The sequence below is a fragment of the Penicillium robsamsonii genome, assembly GCF_028829455.1.
Source record: "Penicillium robsamsonii strain IBT 29466 chromosome Unknown utg000003l_segment0_segment0, whole genome shotgun sequence".
Lineage (NCBI taxonomy): Eukaryota > Fungi > Ascomycota > Eurotiomycetes > Eurotiales > Aspergillaceae > Penicillium > Penicillium robsamsonii.
In genome coordinates, this window is record NW_026643221.1 from 4607343 (window position 1) to 4622431 (window position 15089).

General features: G+C 50.2%; 5 protein-coding genes across 5 annotated transcripts; 4 read left to right on the forward strand and 1 right to left on the reverse strand.

Moving 5' to 3' along the window:
• Positions 1-321: 321 nt before the first annotated feature.
• N7447_006485 (proteasome regulatory particle base subunit RPN2) lies at positions 322-4035 on the reverse strand (the record flags this gene model as incomplete). The annotated part of the gene is made up of 6 exons (XM_057230747.1): positions 3862-4035; positions 3585-3754; positions 3000-3523; positions 1113-2933; positions 694-1089; positions 322-642 (listed from the first exon to the last, which is right to left on the reverse strand). Exons 1-6 carry the CDS (start codon positions 3999-4001, stop codon positions 322-324), a joined length of 3372 nt encoding a protein of 1123 aa, XP_057085837.1. The 5' UTR covers positions 4002-4035.
• Positions 4036-4538: 503 nt separating this feature from the next.
• Positions 4539-5921, forward strand: N7447_006486 (uncharacterized protein; the record flags this gene model as incomplete). Its single annotated transcript, XM_057230748.1, has 1 exon — positions 4539-5921. One exon carries the CDS (start codon positions 4539-4541, stop codon positions 5919-5921), a length of 1383 nt encoding a protein of 460 aa, XP_057085838.1.
• Positions 5922-6274: 353 nt separating this feature from the next.
• Positions 6275-7337, forward strand: N7447_006487 (uncharacterized protein; the record flags this gene model as incomplete). Its single annotated transcript, XM_057230749.1, has 2 exons — positions 6275-6522; positions 6584-7337. The coding sequence occupies 2 exons, from the start codon at positions 6275-6277 to the stop codon at positions 7335-7337; spliced, it is 1002 nt and encodes a 333-aa protein (XP_057085839.1).
• A 561-nt stretch (positions 7338-7898) lies between these two features.
• Positions 7899-10372, forward strand: N7447_006488 (putative Patatin family phospholipase; the record flags this gene model as incomplete). Its single annotated transcript, XM_057230750.1, has 3 exons — positions 7899-8162; positions 8236-9080; positions 9130-10372. The coding sequence occupies 3 exons, from the start codon at positions 7899-7901 to the stop codon at positions 10370-10372; spliced, it is 2352 nt and encodes a 783-aa protein (XP_057085840.1).
• Positions 10373-12456: 2084 nt separating this feature from the next.
• N7447_006489 (uncharacterized protein) lies at positions 12457-13200 on the forward strand (the record flags this gene model as incomplete). Its single annotated transcript, XM_057230751.1, has 1 exon — positions 12457-13200. The coding sequence occupies one exon, from the start codon at positions 12457-12459 to the stop codon at positions 13198-13200; it is 744 nt and encodes a 247-aa protein (XP_057085841.1).
• Positions 13201-15089: the final 1889 nt, after the last annotated feature.

Below are 15089 nucleotides of genomic sequence, written 5' to 3' on the forward strand. Positions count from 1 at the left end.
CAAATGTAACTCTATACAAGAATAGTCACTTTGTACAATTAAGTCCGGTTCATGGTTTCAACATGTACCCCGTGTGCACTACTTCCTAAACCCTTGCATCTAAACCGGTCTGACCGGCATGTTCAAATCAAGGGTTTGGGGGATGACTGAGTGCATATAATACAACAAGAATGAAGGGCAATTTAAAAGTAACATAGGAACTTTCATATCAATCACAGTGATGGAAAGCTATATTAGCCTCCAAATAGATCACGTCGGCGTAGACAGCCTGATTAGTCTAGTAATACATCCAGCATCAAGATTCTATGCCGCAACAACCCCCTACTGCTCTTCACCATCTGACTCGTACGAAAATTCGTGAGGGACAGGTGCGTCCTCCACACCTTCTTCGTCCTCATCGACCGCCGTCAGAACACCGGCACCAGCGGCAGCACCGCCTGAGGTGGCAGCGGATAGAGCAGCCCGAGCATCGGCCCGTTGAGGGGTCTGCAGAGCAGCTGTTCCGATGGCGGCCTGCAGGCGGTCCTGGAGGGTTTCGGTCGGAGGAGGCTGTGGGCGAGCGTCTTTGCTGGCCTTCAATTCCACAACCTCGCGAGGCTCATCGGGCTGCTTGTCGAGAACAACGACAACACCGCCAGTGGGCTGCAATTTTGTTAGCATTGGATTCATTGGGACAAATCGGAATGAACATACCCTCTTGACCGGCTCGTACCGCGGGTCGGGGAAAGTGAGATACTTGAGCTGAGCTGGAAGTACCCTTGATAGGTTGTCTAGCTCGTACCCAACCTTCTCCCGCTCTGCCTTCTTCTTCTGCACCTCTGCAGCAGCCTTCTCCGTCTCCTTGGCTTCCTCCTCCTCCTTAGCAACATCGTCCGTGTCCATTGCATCCAGCAGCTGATCAGTTGCCTTGGGTGTTGTGGGCGCTTGGTCAATGTCCATGCTCTCACGGCGTGCTTGCTTCTCCCGACGCTGCGCGCGACGCTTGGCCTGGGCAGTGGTAGAAAGAACAGCAGTCTTCACTTTCTCCGGAGCCTCCTCAGCCTTCACTTGTTGCTCAGGGGGTAGTCGAAGAGACTGGGGCGGGTGTTGCTGTGGAACTTGAAGTGTGGGACTTCGAGCTTCTGGTCAACACCGATCACGGATGTTGGGGTGAAGCTGAGCGACAAGAAGTGTGTGAGAGGGAACCAGTACCAGTACTGCACGAAGACTGCAACACCAACGATACCGGGCATGTTGAGGTTACCTGTCTGCGTCTGCAAGCTAATAGTGCAGTTTCGACCACCAGCATCAATAATACCGAGAGCAATGGCACAACCAAACTTGGCCATAGCATCCTCGTGGCGGTCACCAAGCATCTTCATCATGGCCTTGCGGAGGCTGGTAACACGGGGATTCATGGCCTCGTTCTGCTGAACGAGAACCATGGCAAGAGAGATCAAAGCACCTTGACGAACAAAGTCGGTCGAGTCCTTAAGCATAGGCTCCAGGAGGTCGATGGCTTCGTCCAAGCCGGTGCCGGCGCAGGAGATACCGAGCGCCATTGCGGCACCGTATCGGACGTGAGGGTTGTATGATTCAGAAAGCAACTCGACCATGCGAGGAACACTCTGGTGCTTGCGGAACAAGATGAAACCCAAGCTGAGCACGGCGACTCGGCGCACATCGTCATTAACATCACTGACAGCGACGTGCAGAAGCTTGCGGACTGCCTTGTTGCTGCCAGTGCCACAGTAAGCCAGGGCAATGGTCATGATACCACCGTAGCGCAGAGTTGGGTCGGGGTCACCAAGGAGACCATTGATGAGCTCGTCGGCAGCTTCCTGGCGTCCGAACATGATCAAAGCCATACCCATAGCTAGACCGCGAACGATCTTCTCGTGCTGTGTGTCGTGTGCGTACTGGATCATGTCCTCAAGAGCCTTCATGTTGCCGGTACCAAGCATGATGAGGCCCATGGCGAGACCAACGGCCTCGCCATTGAGGGCGGAATCAGTGTAAAGAACGCTGCGCAGGTCTTCGTAAATGCCTTCGTCGCCTGTCGCCATACCCGCAACACCGAGACCAAGAGCACCACCATGCTGAACCACCTCTTCTGTGGCCTTCTTGAAGTGGTCGCGAATGATGTCAACTGCCATGCCACCGTGGTTGGCGTAGATCAGACCGAAGGCGTAAAGGGAACCACCCTGGCTGTAGACAGATCCTGAGCCTCCAACCCCAGCGATGTGTTCGCGGGGCAGGTAAGGCTGGAGGAGCTTCTGGCCCTGGCTGAGGTTGCCGCGGTGGATACAGCCCAATGCAGCAGTGGCTGTGAACTTGGACCAATTCACGGCCTTGCCTAGCCACTCCAGGTTGTCACGGAAGAACTTATCGTGAGTGGTTCCGGCATGCATGAACGCATTGGAAAGTGTCACCGCAGTGTGGAAGATAGAATTGCGAGCCTCAAGGCTGTCGCGAATCTTGTTCAGAATCGCGATGTCAGCCTTGTTGTTCCGGTATAAGAATTCCAAATTCAACTGGATGGTCTTGATTCCATCGAGAATTGAGAGAATGTTCTTGAATGCAGTAACCGCATCTTCTGGCAGATCTGAATCTTTATTTGACGGCCGGGAAGAGCTTCCCTGGTCTTCGAGTAATGCGTCCGACTCTCTTGGCTCGTTGTCCTCTTCATTGTTCTCCTTCTCGGTCTCGTCTTCGGGCACAAGCTCAGCAATCTCTTGTCGAACCTTCTGGAGGAACTCTTGGGTGCTGTTGTCATAAAGATCGAAAGAAATTTGGTAGGCAACGGCAAGGGATCGTGCATCGCCCTTCTCAACCAGTTGGCGAAGAATGGCAGAGGCCATCGAGTGCTCATTAAGATAGACAACGCATTTCGCGATTGAGAAGAAGTCGGGTGCCGGGATTTCATTAAGAAGTTCCAAAATTAGTTTAAGGATCTAGAAAAATTAAGTTATGGTTAGCTGACTCCGCCAAATGGTGTAAAATCTTTGGGGGACACGAACCTCGCTACGGAAGGCTCGTTCTTGGACAATGCCCATGCAGATGTCCAGAACATATTCCATGAGCTCCTCGCTGCCACGGGAGTCGCCCTCCTCCTGCTTCTCGTCGCTACTAGCGCGAAGGATGGCCATACGAAGCACATCCAGGCTCTTTGCCTCAATGGCGATTCCAATGACTTGGCGGTATCGCTTTTGTCGGAAGCATGCCTCAAACAATCGCTCAATGACGGTCTGCAATTGTCCTTGGACACCACGCTTCAGCACAAGGGAGTTTTCCTCATGCTGAACGCTCGTGTCATCGCCACCAGGGTGTGCGGCGTCCACGCCGGGAACCTCCGCGCGAGAAAGCAACGATTTCGAGGGCAGTGCAGATTTGGAGAAAGGTGTGATAGGAGAAGTGAGGCTGGCAGATGTGCTGGAGGCACCGTCGCCCGATGCTGGGAATGCAGTGTTCAGATTGGCTGGTTGATCACCCGCAGTAGCGTGTTGGGCGGCAGATAGAGAGATGAATGTATCGACGCATTTCGCTACATGGAGAAGAATGTTAGCATCAAATAGGGCCAATACTATGGTTCTCCTTCAACGTACCGATAATGGTCTCCTCATACTCGCCGCCATTTTCCAACTTGAACAGCTTGCCAGCGCCTAGAGCAAGAACCATGCTCTCGTTATATTCCTGCAGATGATAATATACCTTTGATGCGACTAGTGCCGCAAGGCCGCGTTCGGGGAATGATTCATCTTCGTAAAGAGCCTCACTGGATGGATAGTCAGCAGAGGCCTGAAAGCCGGTCGGACTCGGGAGGAATGACGCAACAACCGAGATGAAGCTCATTCACACAAGTCTATCAAAAGAACAACTCACATTTCAGGAACAGAGTTGACAACCTCTGTCCAGAGATGATCGATCTGGGAATCTAATGTCTTCAAAGCAAAGACCTTGAGCTCTGGGTCAGGCTCGGAGAGAAAGCCAACCAAACCGGCGGCCGATACGAGTCCGACCATATTTATTGAGAAACGATACGCGTCACGATTTGCTGGAGAGAATTTGAGGAACGGTAGGTGTTTTGTTGCTGTTGTGATGAAGCAACGTCAATCGGAGAGAGCTTGGAATAGCGAATCAGCCCCAGCGCAGAACAAGGTTTCAAGGGGGAATCAGTCACCCCAAATAATGAGAATATGACAAGAAAGAAAGAAGTTGATTAAATGAAAGAGACGAAATGGATGAAGTGTACGTACGAATGGAAGCTGGGAGCAGTTGTCAGAAGCTTTGCTGGCGCGAGAGCAACGTCAACGCCTGAGCGGAGCTGACTGTACATGAAGGATCACGTGGATGGCGCCTGGTCAGCTGCGAGCGGCCCCTGTCCGCGGTCAACAGCTCACCATCAGCTAGCGAATACATTCTTTATTTCTGATCTGGTGATGATTTCAAGAGCTGATTAGACCTTGTCCCGGAACTACTAAACATTATTCCTACCCAGCACTGCCGCGACAAAACTTCAACTCTTCCTGTCTAAAGCTTGACCACGCTCCTTCTTTGTCATGTCGACGCTTCTTCACCAATCTTTTCTTAGTAAAAGGCTGCCATCAGTGCCCCCTGCGGCTTCTATTTATCACCATGATCCTCTTTTACATGTTGAACGCCAGACAAAACACATACAGCGCAATCTCCAACTCCTTATTGATGCTCAAAGCGAAGGCCTTCTCTCTGTTCTAGCTGGGCCTCAACGGGATCAGATCTCAGCCAGGACTTTGACTCCAACATTGCCATCCAATGGGAGTCGGCCACAGTCCCCTTCCACGGTGCCCCCTAGGCAGCCCACGCCCAAGAAAATCGGGCTTCGGGCTGCCCGGGAGGGCATATTTCAATCGATATATGATCTACTGAAGTTACGAGAAGAAGAACGAGAGATTCTCACATCTCAGACCAATGAAAGGGACAACGCACTGCATGATATCCAAAGCTTCATGTCGAGAAGAAATGGTCTAGAGGACGCCATTACCACTATACATGGAGACAAGGAGAGCCGACGTTCAAAGCAACTGGAAGAAGAGGCTCGGAACCTCGAGACTGACATTCATGAATTGGAGACCAGGTTGTATGAGATGAAAGCTAAACATCGACATGTTGTGAATGAGATATCACAGATTAGCAACTCGGTCGACGCCAAGCTTTCTTCTTACACTGAATCTTTGTCTTTACTCGACTCTGACATCCGAAATTACCTCCGTGATCCTCCTATCCAACCGCTATCGCAAAGCTCAGGCGAATCCACCTTTCACTCGTTGAATCCCAAACGTCGCACACTTGACATGGCCCAGGAGCATTGGAAGACTGAACAAGTCAGTTTGCACAGTAGGCAACAGAAAGTGGATGCGGAAATACTAGCATTGGAAGACGGAGGCGGTGTATGGAAACAAGCGGTATCCGATGTCACTGGCTTTGAGAAGCGCTTACAAGCCAACATGCAACATTATGTTGAGATGACCACACCAACGACCCAGTCAGAAGGAACCACACCGGCAGGTTACAGAGAAGGACTTGTGAAGAGTATCCTGGATGATTTGGAAAGAACCACTCACCGGATTGAATCACATCTAGAGCTCGCCGAGGATAAGGATTGGAAGCTATTAGTTTGCTGCATTGCAGCTGAGCTAGAGGCCCTGCGAGAAGCAAGGAGTTTACTTCTTCCCGCCTTCGGCCTCCCGGTGCATGAAGAGGATGCACCCCTGAACTCTACTTCGCCCAAAGATCATCCTCTACTGGACCATGACTTCGAGGAGGGTCAAGAGGACTCGCGCGTAGGTCCACTGGAAAATGACGACCCAGAACCTCCAGCCGATTTGCTCCAGGATGCAGACCCCCGTCATTCGGATATTAGGCCAGAAGATGATGATGAGCCAGATCCATCCTGGCTGGCCTGATCAGTACCTTTTGTACTTATGTAAATGAATAATGACTCATATCTGCTCAATCTACCTAACACCTTCAAACCAAGTGATAATTTCAGCCATTCGTCATGTAAATGTATTTCTAGTGATAACCCATTACATTTCTCGATAAATTAGATCGCTATATTTATCGCTATATTCCTCGCTATATACTCGTATTTCGTACGCTTGGCTCTAGAGACGATGTTCAAATTGTGTCTGGTTCCTCCGAATTATTGGAGTGGGCGGACCACCGAAACCTCACACCCTTGATCTCCTCCTATTAACAGCAAACTATAAGCTTTGCATTTCAAAACAAAAACGTATGAAATAAACTAGACTCTGCCATGGATCTTCCATCACCAAGCTTCTCTATCTTCCTCCCGTCTGTTTACGATGGCAACAAGCTCGAATGCCGCATTTACCTCCCGACCGTGCTCAACAATATAGAATCAACAACAAGTTGGCCCAACCGCGGTGCCATTATCGCGCATCCATACGCAACTCTGGGAGGATGCTACGATGATCCAATCGTCAGTTTCATCGGCGGCGAGCTTCTACTAGCCGGCTGCATCGTGGGAACCTTCAACTTTCGGTATAATCATCCATTGCTAACACTCCACACCATGACGAAGTTGCTAACGAAGGACATATAGTGGAGCTGGTCACTCTGAAGGACGAACAAGCTGGACTGCAAAACCCGAGCTTGGTGACTATGTATCGTTCTACGGATTCATGTTGCAATATCTACACTCCCTGAAGCTTGCATTGGCCCCGAAGGACCAAGTAGAGCCCCACAGAGACCCCGGCGAAGAGAAAAGTAGCTCAGATATCAGTTTGGTCCTTGGTGGCTACTCGTATGGGTCTTTGATTGCCTCACATGTACCGACCCTCGATACTATGCTCGACCTTTTCCAATCTGCGCCCACAACATCTACAAACAAAACAACACCCATATACGAGATTATGAGTACAGCAAAACGGATAACCGCACTGTCCCTGCAGCAACTCCAAGCGAGTCACAGTCTGACCGACGCCCCAGACCTCCGTGTATTGACGACATCTATCTCCTATCTCCTTGTGTCTCCGCTATTGCCCCCGATTAGTCAATTTCTAACTGTATTCTCGACCTTATCGCTGAAGGTGAAAACAGAAACCCCCGGAGGTCCCCACATCCCATGCCCGCGTCCAGCAGACCAGCAGAGCACGCACCACACCCTGGCGCTTTTTGGGGATCAGGATACCTTCACATCTGCTGGAAAACTGCAGAAGTGGTCAGACGAGATGGTGCACATGCCACACAGTCAGTTCCAGTTTAGGATGATTGATGGCGCGGGTCACTTCTGGCGTGAGAACGGGGTCGAAGTGCGGGCAAGACATGCGCTGAAGGAATGGCTCTGTCAGATATGATAGTCTTCTGCTTTTGGTTATTTGGCTGTCCAATTATATTAGAATACTGACCATATATGTATGCATGCACTTAGCGAAACAATATCGAGGGATGACTTATCAAGCCGAAGATCAGCCCTGGGAAGCTCACATGTGAAGAAGCCCCCGGCCGGGGGCTCCACGGGGTTGGTGCCCATGGTATTTAGGCACAAATAATTATTTGAGAAGGTCAGTCCCTAGGTACATATTTATGTACATACTCAATACTTCGCTTTCCTTGGTTTAGCTCCTAAAAATAGCGTAATTTCCTCAATTTATCATCATTTGACGCTGGGTGCAATATAGTAAAGTAGAGCAGTGAAATCGTCATAAAGAACCCAAAGTGGTCCCGAGGCCCAACCTGAGGAAACTGGCTTCCAGCCCTCGTGACGTTTGTTAGGCCACCCCCAAACTTGACTTGGATCTCGTCTTTTACCGACTCATTTACTTTCTTTGCTTTGTTGTAATTTCATTAAAATTATCATATCCCCGCAGTTCAGACCCCGGCTTCATGGCTTGCTCCCCCCATGCACAGCCTTTGCGATGTCGGTGTTGGGCGACCCCACAATAGTTCAGTGCCATCATGGACACAAACACTCCCAAGAACACCCTTTATCCCAACCCCCACCGCCGCGGTCGCCCCGCAAAACGATCTCCATACCAAATGTATCGTCGCTCGTGAAGGATTCGTGGAATTGGGCTGGTGATACACTGCACACCTACCGTGATGGCCTCTCTAAGGAACAACGGAAACAAAGGGCGGACATCGAGGATCGCAAACAAGTACTATATCTGAAAATAAAGAATGTAAGTACATGCGGTGCACCTGGAGCGGGAGATCGCATCTGCAGAGTGACCCCTTCTAACCCTTAGGTTGCAGGCTGTGTCGTACGAGGAATGGCGAAGTTGTGCCATTGAACTAGATGAATTAGAGCACAACGACACCTGGAAGCAGACCTTCGAGTGCGCCGAATATGACCCTCGTTTGGTACAGAATCGTTTGCGACAGTTGGAAGACGCTCGCATCAGCTGTGATGTAAGCCAGATGCTCTTTCTGGTGCGCACTGCGCTGAGTCGGGACCTGGCGCACATGAGCAATGCCTCTCTCTATCGCCATTCGCATATCGGCACCAAAGACTTGATTGATAGGTATATTACCACGGCTGTGGAGACCATCGCCACGCTGGTGGATCTATCGGTACATGATCGCTGCGATGGACTGGAGTTGAAGTATATCCTGGACCAGCTGCTGGCAGCTCGACAGGCATTTGGTCGCAGTGCACTCCTCTTCTCTGGTGGCGCCACTTTTGGTATGACCCATATCGGAGTTCTCAAGGCACTCTATGAGGCAAACATGATCCCTCGAATTATCTCAGGTGCCTCTGCTGGTAGCATTGTGTGTGCGGTCTTTTGCACACGCACAGATGAAGAACTGCCGGCGCTTTTGGATACCTATGTACATGGCGATTTTGACGTCTTCAATGAGAAGGGCCAAGAGGAAAATATTCTGCAGAAGATGACTCGCTTTTTGAAGTTTGGATCATTCCTTGACATATCCCACTTGGCAAAAACTATCAGGAACTGGCTAGGAGATATGACCTTTCAGGAAGCCTATAACCGCACCCGCAGAATCCTGAACATCTGTGTGTCGAGTGCCGGCATGTATGAGCTTCCACGGCTGTTGAACTATATTTCTGCCCCCAACGTGCTGATTTGGTCCGCTGTGTAAGTTACCCCTTTTCATCCTCTCGGCCCATTTCTAACGTCATTCAAGGGCGGTATCATGCTCTGTCCCGTTTGTCTTCAGACCGTTCACGTTGATGGCCAAAGATCCGTTGACAGGGGAACCAGTTCCGTGGAATGATCTTCACAAACAGTATATTGATGGCTCTGTCGATGGAGATCTGCCCATGACACGGTTATCAGAGATGTTTAACGTGAATCATTTCATTGTCTCCCAGGTGAACCCCCATGTGGTGCCATTCCTTCCAAAGGAAACAGGCCCACTAGACGAGATAACCGATGGCCCTTCATTCATCCCTCGATGGATGAACACGATGACACACCTTGCTAAAGACGAGGTTTTACATCGAATGAACGTCCTCTCGGAACTTGGAGTCTTCCCAACATCAATGACCAAGTTTGCCTCTATTGTGAATCAGAAATATCATGGAGACATCAACATTTACCCGGAACTCATTTCCTCCAACTTCCCACGGCTCCTGGAGAACCCAACAACGGAGTTCATGCTTTCAGCATGTCTAAGTGGCGAGCGGGCGACGTGGCCGAGACTAAGCCGTATCCGCAACCACTGCGCCATTGAGCTGGCACTCGATAATGCGATTCAAAATATGCGGGCCCGGGTAGCCTTCAGCCCGAGAGAGGTTGATCTACGTATGCTAAACTTTAACCGGCGCTCGATTGACTCGGCAGACAGCAGTGGAAGGGGACGTTATCGCGACAGACGAACAGGATCTCATAGCCACGAGCTGGGAAAGAGGCACTCAGGCGAGCAAGCGCGACCTCACTCAGCCTGGGAACTGAGAAAGGCACGAAGCACTGTTTCACTAGAGAACCCGCCTCTCTCGCAGTCGAGTGAGCCAGTGCCTATACCAACCAAAGCAAGGACTCGGCGTCGTACATCCTCAGTATCCTTCAACGGAGCCATATTCGACATCGGGTCAAGTAGTGACGACGAGCCCGAACGATCATACGTGCTTCGTCCCAAACTTGCAGGTCACCGAGCGTCCTCGGAGTCATCTTCATTCGGTGGAGCATTTGCGAGCCACGGTCCCCGTAGCCCCGTCCGATCCCGACGATCCTCATTCTCTTCTGGCCCGGCCTCCAATTCTTCCGCTACAGCTCGTCGTAGTTCCCCAAAGCAGGTTTATTTGTCGTCGGCTCGTGACCCCTCCATGACCGTACCACCTTCGTCCCGCCATCTGCTCAGCATGACTCCAACGCCATCAGTCCATCCGATCTCGCCTGACTCCCTAACGCGTAAACAGTGGTACTGAAGAATATACGATTATTCTACATTGTACTCGGCCCCTCGCTTCTTCAAGGGCCATGGTGGGTTGCAGACTCCGGTTTCTTTGACACATACAACCTCGCCCATCAAATCAAACTAATTTGGTGGCCCCCGTGCGATATAGGATACTCAGACTGCAAGGACTTTTGATCCTTGTCCACTCTGTGCACCTGCGGCTTAAACATCCACTGCGTCTGTGGCTCGGTTATATTTCCTCTTTTTGTCTATCCAACCCGACGTCCTCATACTAGACCACCTCTTGGATATCCCTCTTTGAGTTTCGGGTTTCGGCATATCAACCCGCTGGATTCGCGGGTATTGCTTCTTTCATTTCTTTTTCGGGTTTGCTAGCTACGGCATATGTGCATACGGCGGTTTTATATATATATATAGCGGGGAAATGTTCCGCGGACATACCGTGGGGTATTGAATCCTTAGATGAAATGGAGTTCCTAAGCTACCAAATTTAAAGTTACATAAAGATGTACTATTGCACATTTCAAGGTCGATACGAGTCTCCGCCATCAGCGCTAATGGCCCTGGAGCTAGCCGTTTCCCAACATTAGCTCGAGAATATGCCGACTGAGCTTAATAGTCACAAATAAATGCTTGGCGCCCTTGGCGTACAGCCAACTAGAAAGAAGCTAGTGGAGCTTAGAGGCAAATCAATGTCGGGAAACAATCGGCAGTGAACAGTTCACGTAGGGCCCTGGATACATACTTCTTACGCGTCCATGCAATCCATGGATGTACACTAAACCTCGATATGTCCATACATTGCAGCCAAGCATGAAATTCCATATTTTACCATGTTCAAGGGAAAAAATGAACAACGTCGATCCTATGTCACGGGGTCCACTGTGGACCAACTGACCCCGATTCACACCAGGGCTGACGACGACTCGCCATGGACTGATGATATTCTAGGCCTTGAAGGTTGTGGCGGCTATAGAATATCTTTGTCGTCTCGAACTTCTTGAAGGAACGGGCGATGCTTTCTAAATGTCAGTGGAACACATCACAGTTTGTCATTAGGAGACCATTATTGAGTCGTTTTGAGGGCTCCATTGCGGAAAAATCAGCCTAACATTCCACAGAATTGGATTGAAAGCGTTCCACCTCGCCGATCAGTCGGTGACTATTGGACCTCACTTATCAATCAGTGGCTCTGCCAACCCTTTTCAGCCACCCTGAGTCCACCCTCGTCCGTGGGTACTCCGTACATAATCCGCACATCCTGACACAGGCTGTGTATCAGCCTTCGGATAGACACAGCGTGGCGAAATCAATACACATGAAACAAGTGACCAGCCATTTTGTCGCGGACACACCTTGATGACGCTATGAAAACGAGGGATGATGTGCTCATCGCCGCGATGATGTGTCGTGGCCTCAAAAAAGGGGTAATTTGTGCTAGGTGCCCTGAAGTCGAGTGAGAACAAGGTTCAGCCTCGGCCGGACCCCGTTGTGAGCGTGAAGTTAGCAACCATCGGAAAAATGGCATTTGATACCAGTCCACCCACAATCATTTGCTTTTTATGCTACTCTGTACGCGGAAGATGATCGTCGCACTATTGTTTGGTACCTAGTTGTGGCGTCTGTAGCCCAGCCGTACTGTCGATACTTGCCTCGAAGACACAAGAACCACTTTTTATGCGTTGGCTGGCCAGCGAAAACTTCATGAAAAAATACCTCAGCCCCAAACCATGTGCTGCTACCCGCCTTGGGCCTGGTCCCTGACGACCCTAAGGTCCCTCAAGTTAGGATCGACGAACCCACCTTGACCGTTCTAAGTATCCTCGTCCGGCCAGTCCACTTCCAGCCTGCCCAGCCCTCGAGGCAACAACCCTGAAGTCATGGCCCGATCACGGAATCCACTTCGGCCTGGGACCAAGCTCAATGACCCTGATAAGTCGGCAGTCTTATAAACCCGTCCTCGGCTCTCCGAAATTTTTCTCTAAGCCGTAAGCTCTGTCTTTGATATACTACCTATATATCTGAGTCTGATTTTCGTTACTTTTCTCCATTCTCCATTTCGATATATCTTCCAATTAGTTCATACCATTCACAATGAGATACACTGGATTCGCTGCTATGGGCATGATGGGCTGTGCCCTCGCCCTGCCCCAGGGTGCTCCTGCTTTCCTCGGCGCCCCCAGTGACGCGCCCATCCCATGCAGCTCTTCTCCCAGCGGCACTCCCACTGGCACTCCCAGCAGCACTCCTAGCAGCGCTCCCACCGGTATTCCCACTGGCCTCCCCTTCGAAAAGCGCCAGTTCCACCACGGACCTCCCAGCGGCTTCCCGACTCCCAGTGGTACTCCCAGTGGTACCCCTTCTGGCACCCCTAGCGGCATTCCTACCGGATTCTCCACCGACTTGCCCTTCTCTCTTCCTTTCGAGAAGCGCCAGGAGTTCCCTACCGACCTGCCTTCCTCCTTCCCCTGCCCCACCCCTAGTGGCTTCCCCAGTGGTTTCCCCACTGACTTCCCCGCGCCTACCGGTCTCCCCTTCGAGAAGCGCCAGTTCCACCATGGACCCGGTCACCAGGGCCCTCCTCCCATCGTCTTCTCGACCTCGACTGTCTCACCTTCATCGAGCTTCCCCACCCCCACCGCCACTCCCAGCAGCTTTGAGAAGCGCCAGTTCCCCACAGACCTTCCCTTCTCCATCCCCAGCGGCATCCTGAGTGCATTCCCTACCGGCTTCCCTACCGACCTTCCTTTCTCTTTGCCTTTCGAGAAGCACCAGGAGTCCTCCACTGGCTTCCCTACCTCCACCCCCACTCCCTCGCCCTCCACTATTGCTCAGTAAATACTGAGTAGCTGAGCGGCTGAGTGGCTCGCCATCTACTGCTACGCTGAGTTTAGTCTTGGGTCCGTGAGATATATTGATTTCACACTCAAGACAGCCTTCGTGCTTTGTACATATTGCACAGTGGAGGTGAGGGTTTGATGTATTGGGATTGATTGACTCAAGTGCCCAGTACTGTATAGTATACAGGATATATGGGTTACGGGACATGGTATAGATTGGTTGGAATGTCTTTCTTTTTTACGATTCGAGTCTGCGACACGATTTGTTATTTGTTATGAATTATGCGCAGGCTCTTTTGTTGGTTTTTAGATTTAAATATACTTTTTCCACATTGGAATACACACTCGTTTGATCATGATTATCGTGATTATCTGTAGACAGTTCGCCGTATGACGTGGAAATTCCACGATGAGAACAGTGGTTACTAAGAGTCGGAGAATTCAATTACAGTATGTTCCATACCAAGAACGGCACGTACATATTGTGTTCTATATGCGGGACTTATTTATCCAGCATTATATACACTCTTGACGATAATAAAGCCGCTAAGAAAGTCATTAGAGACACCTGGTGTATAAAAAGACCATCACTCTTCGGAATGTCGCATAGGCACATGGATCTATGTACGGATATATACCGAGAGGCCGTCGGCATTCGCTTAGGTCTGTCTCTTTTCGTTGACTTCCGACTGCGGCTTCATCGTTCCTACGATATGATCGGACATTGTACTAAGCACGACAATATAACCAGTGTCTCTGAATAAGCTGCAGCAGCACTTGGAAACAGGGGTATAAAACTACACAACAGTGGCTGAAGAGTGAAACACGATTTGTACGACAGCTCTACAAACATTGACAGCAAAACAATCTTTCTGTAGTGCCTAGAAAATACCTCCGTATTTCCAATAACCTATGAACATATCTTCTGGGGGTCATTAACACCAGACCTACATTGTACGAGACAGGGTCCAGGCCTTTATTGGTTTAATCGAGTCTCTCTGTTGTACGTACGTACTATGATATCCCCCTCCCCTCCCTTAAATCTAGCCTCACTTCTTAAACTCTGTGCCCTTTGGTGTCAGCTACCTGTAATTACCTAACGCCCAAGGGCTCTCCCATTTTTTCGTTTTTGACATGCTTGGCCTGCCGTTCATTTTCGGCCCTGACCGTTTTTTGTTTACGTGTTTCATTTTCACCTCAATCTACCTGCCTGTTGCTCCCCTTTATCTCCTTTTTTGTGCATATTTTGATTGTTTGAGGCTCAAGAAGAAAGCAGAAATAAGCTTGATTCATCCATGGATGACTACCGGGATTCAGGTTAAAAGTGGGGCGCAGGTGAGGACCTCGGGATGCCCATGCAGAAATTCAAGAGCCTCAAGTGAACTACTAGTGATGGTACATGGCACATGTAGATATAATACAGATAATATAACATCATGCCAAGTCTCTAGTCATCAAGGATATGGACCAAGAACACTTATGCGGCCATCGAGCTTGAAATTCCACATACATGCCAGTCATGACAGTGACCTTGCTGAGTATAGTCCCCCAAAGAATCCATCCATATCAGCTCCAGAGATGATTTGTCATAAACTGCCTAGAACTGATAGGGGAGTGGAGATGCATGTGGTTCAGACGCTCAAGGCGAGATATCCAAGCTCGTCCGTCGACGTCTCGTCGACGCGCCTTAGATTCTCGACGCACCACAGTCACTGCAAAGGACTTGACTCTGATCCCGAAAACGCAGAGACTAACTCAGAAATTGAAGACGAGCATGTCATTGAAGGGGTGTCTATGGCCCAGCTTTTAGGGAAGAGCGAAAAGCAGCACAAACCGAGTGTCTTCACTTGTATTGCTTGCCCAGAGTTGGCTGGGTTGAGATGAACA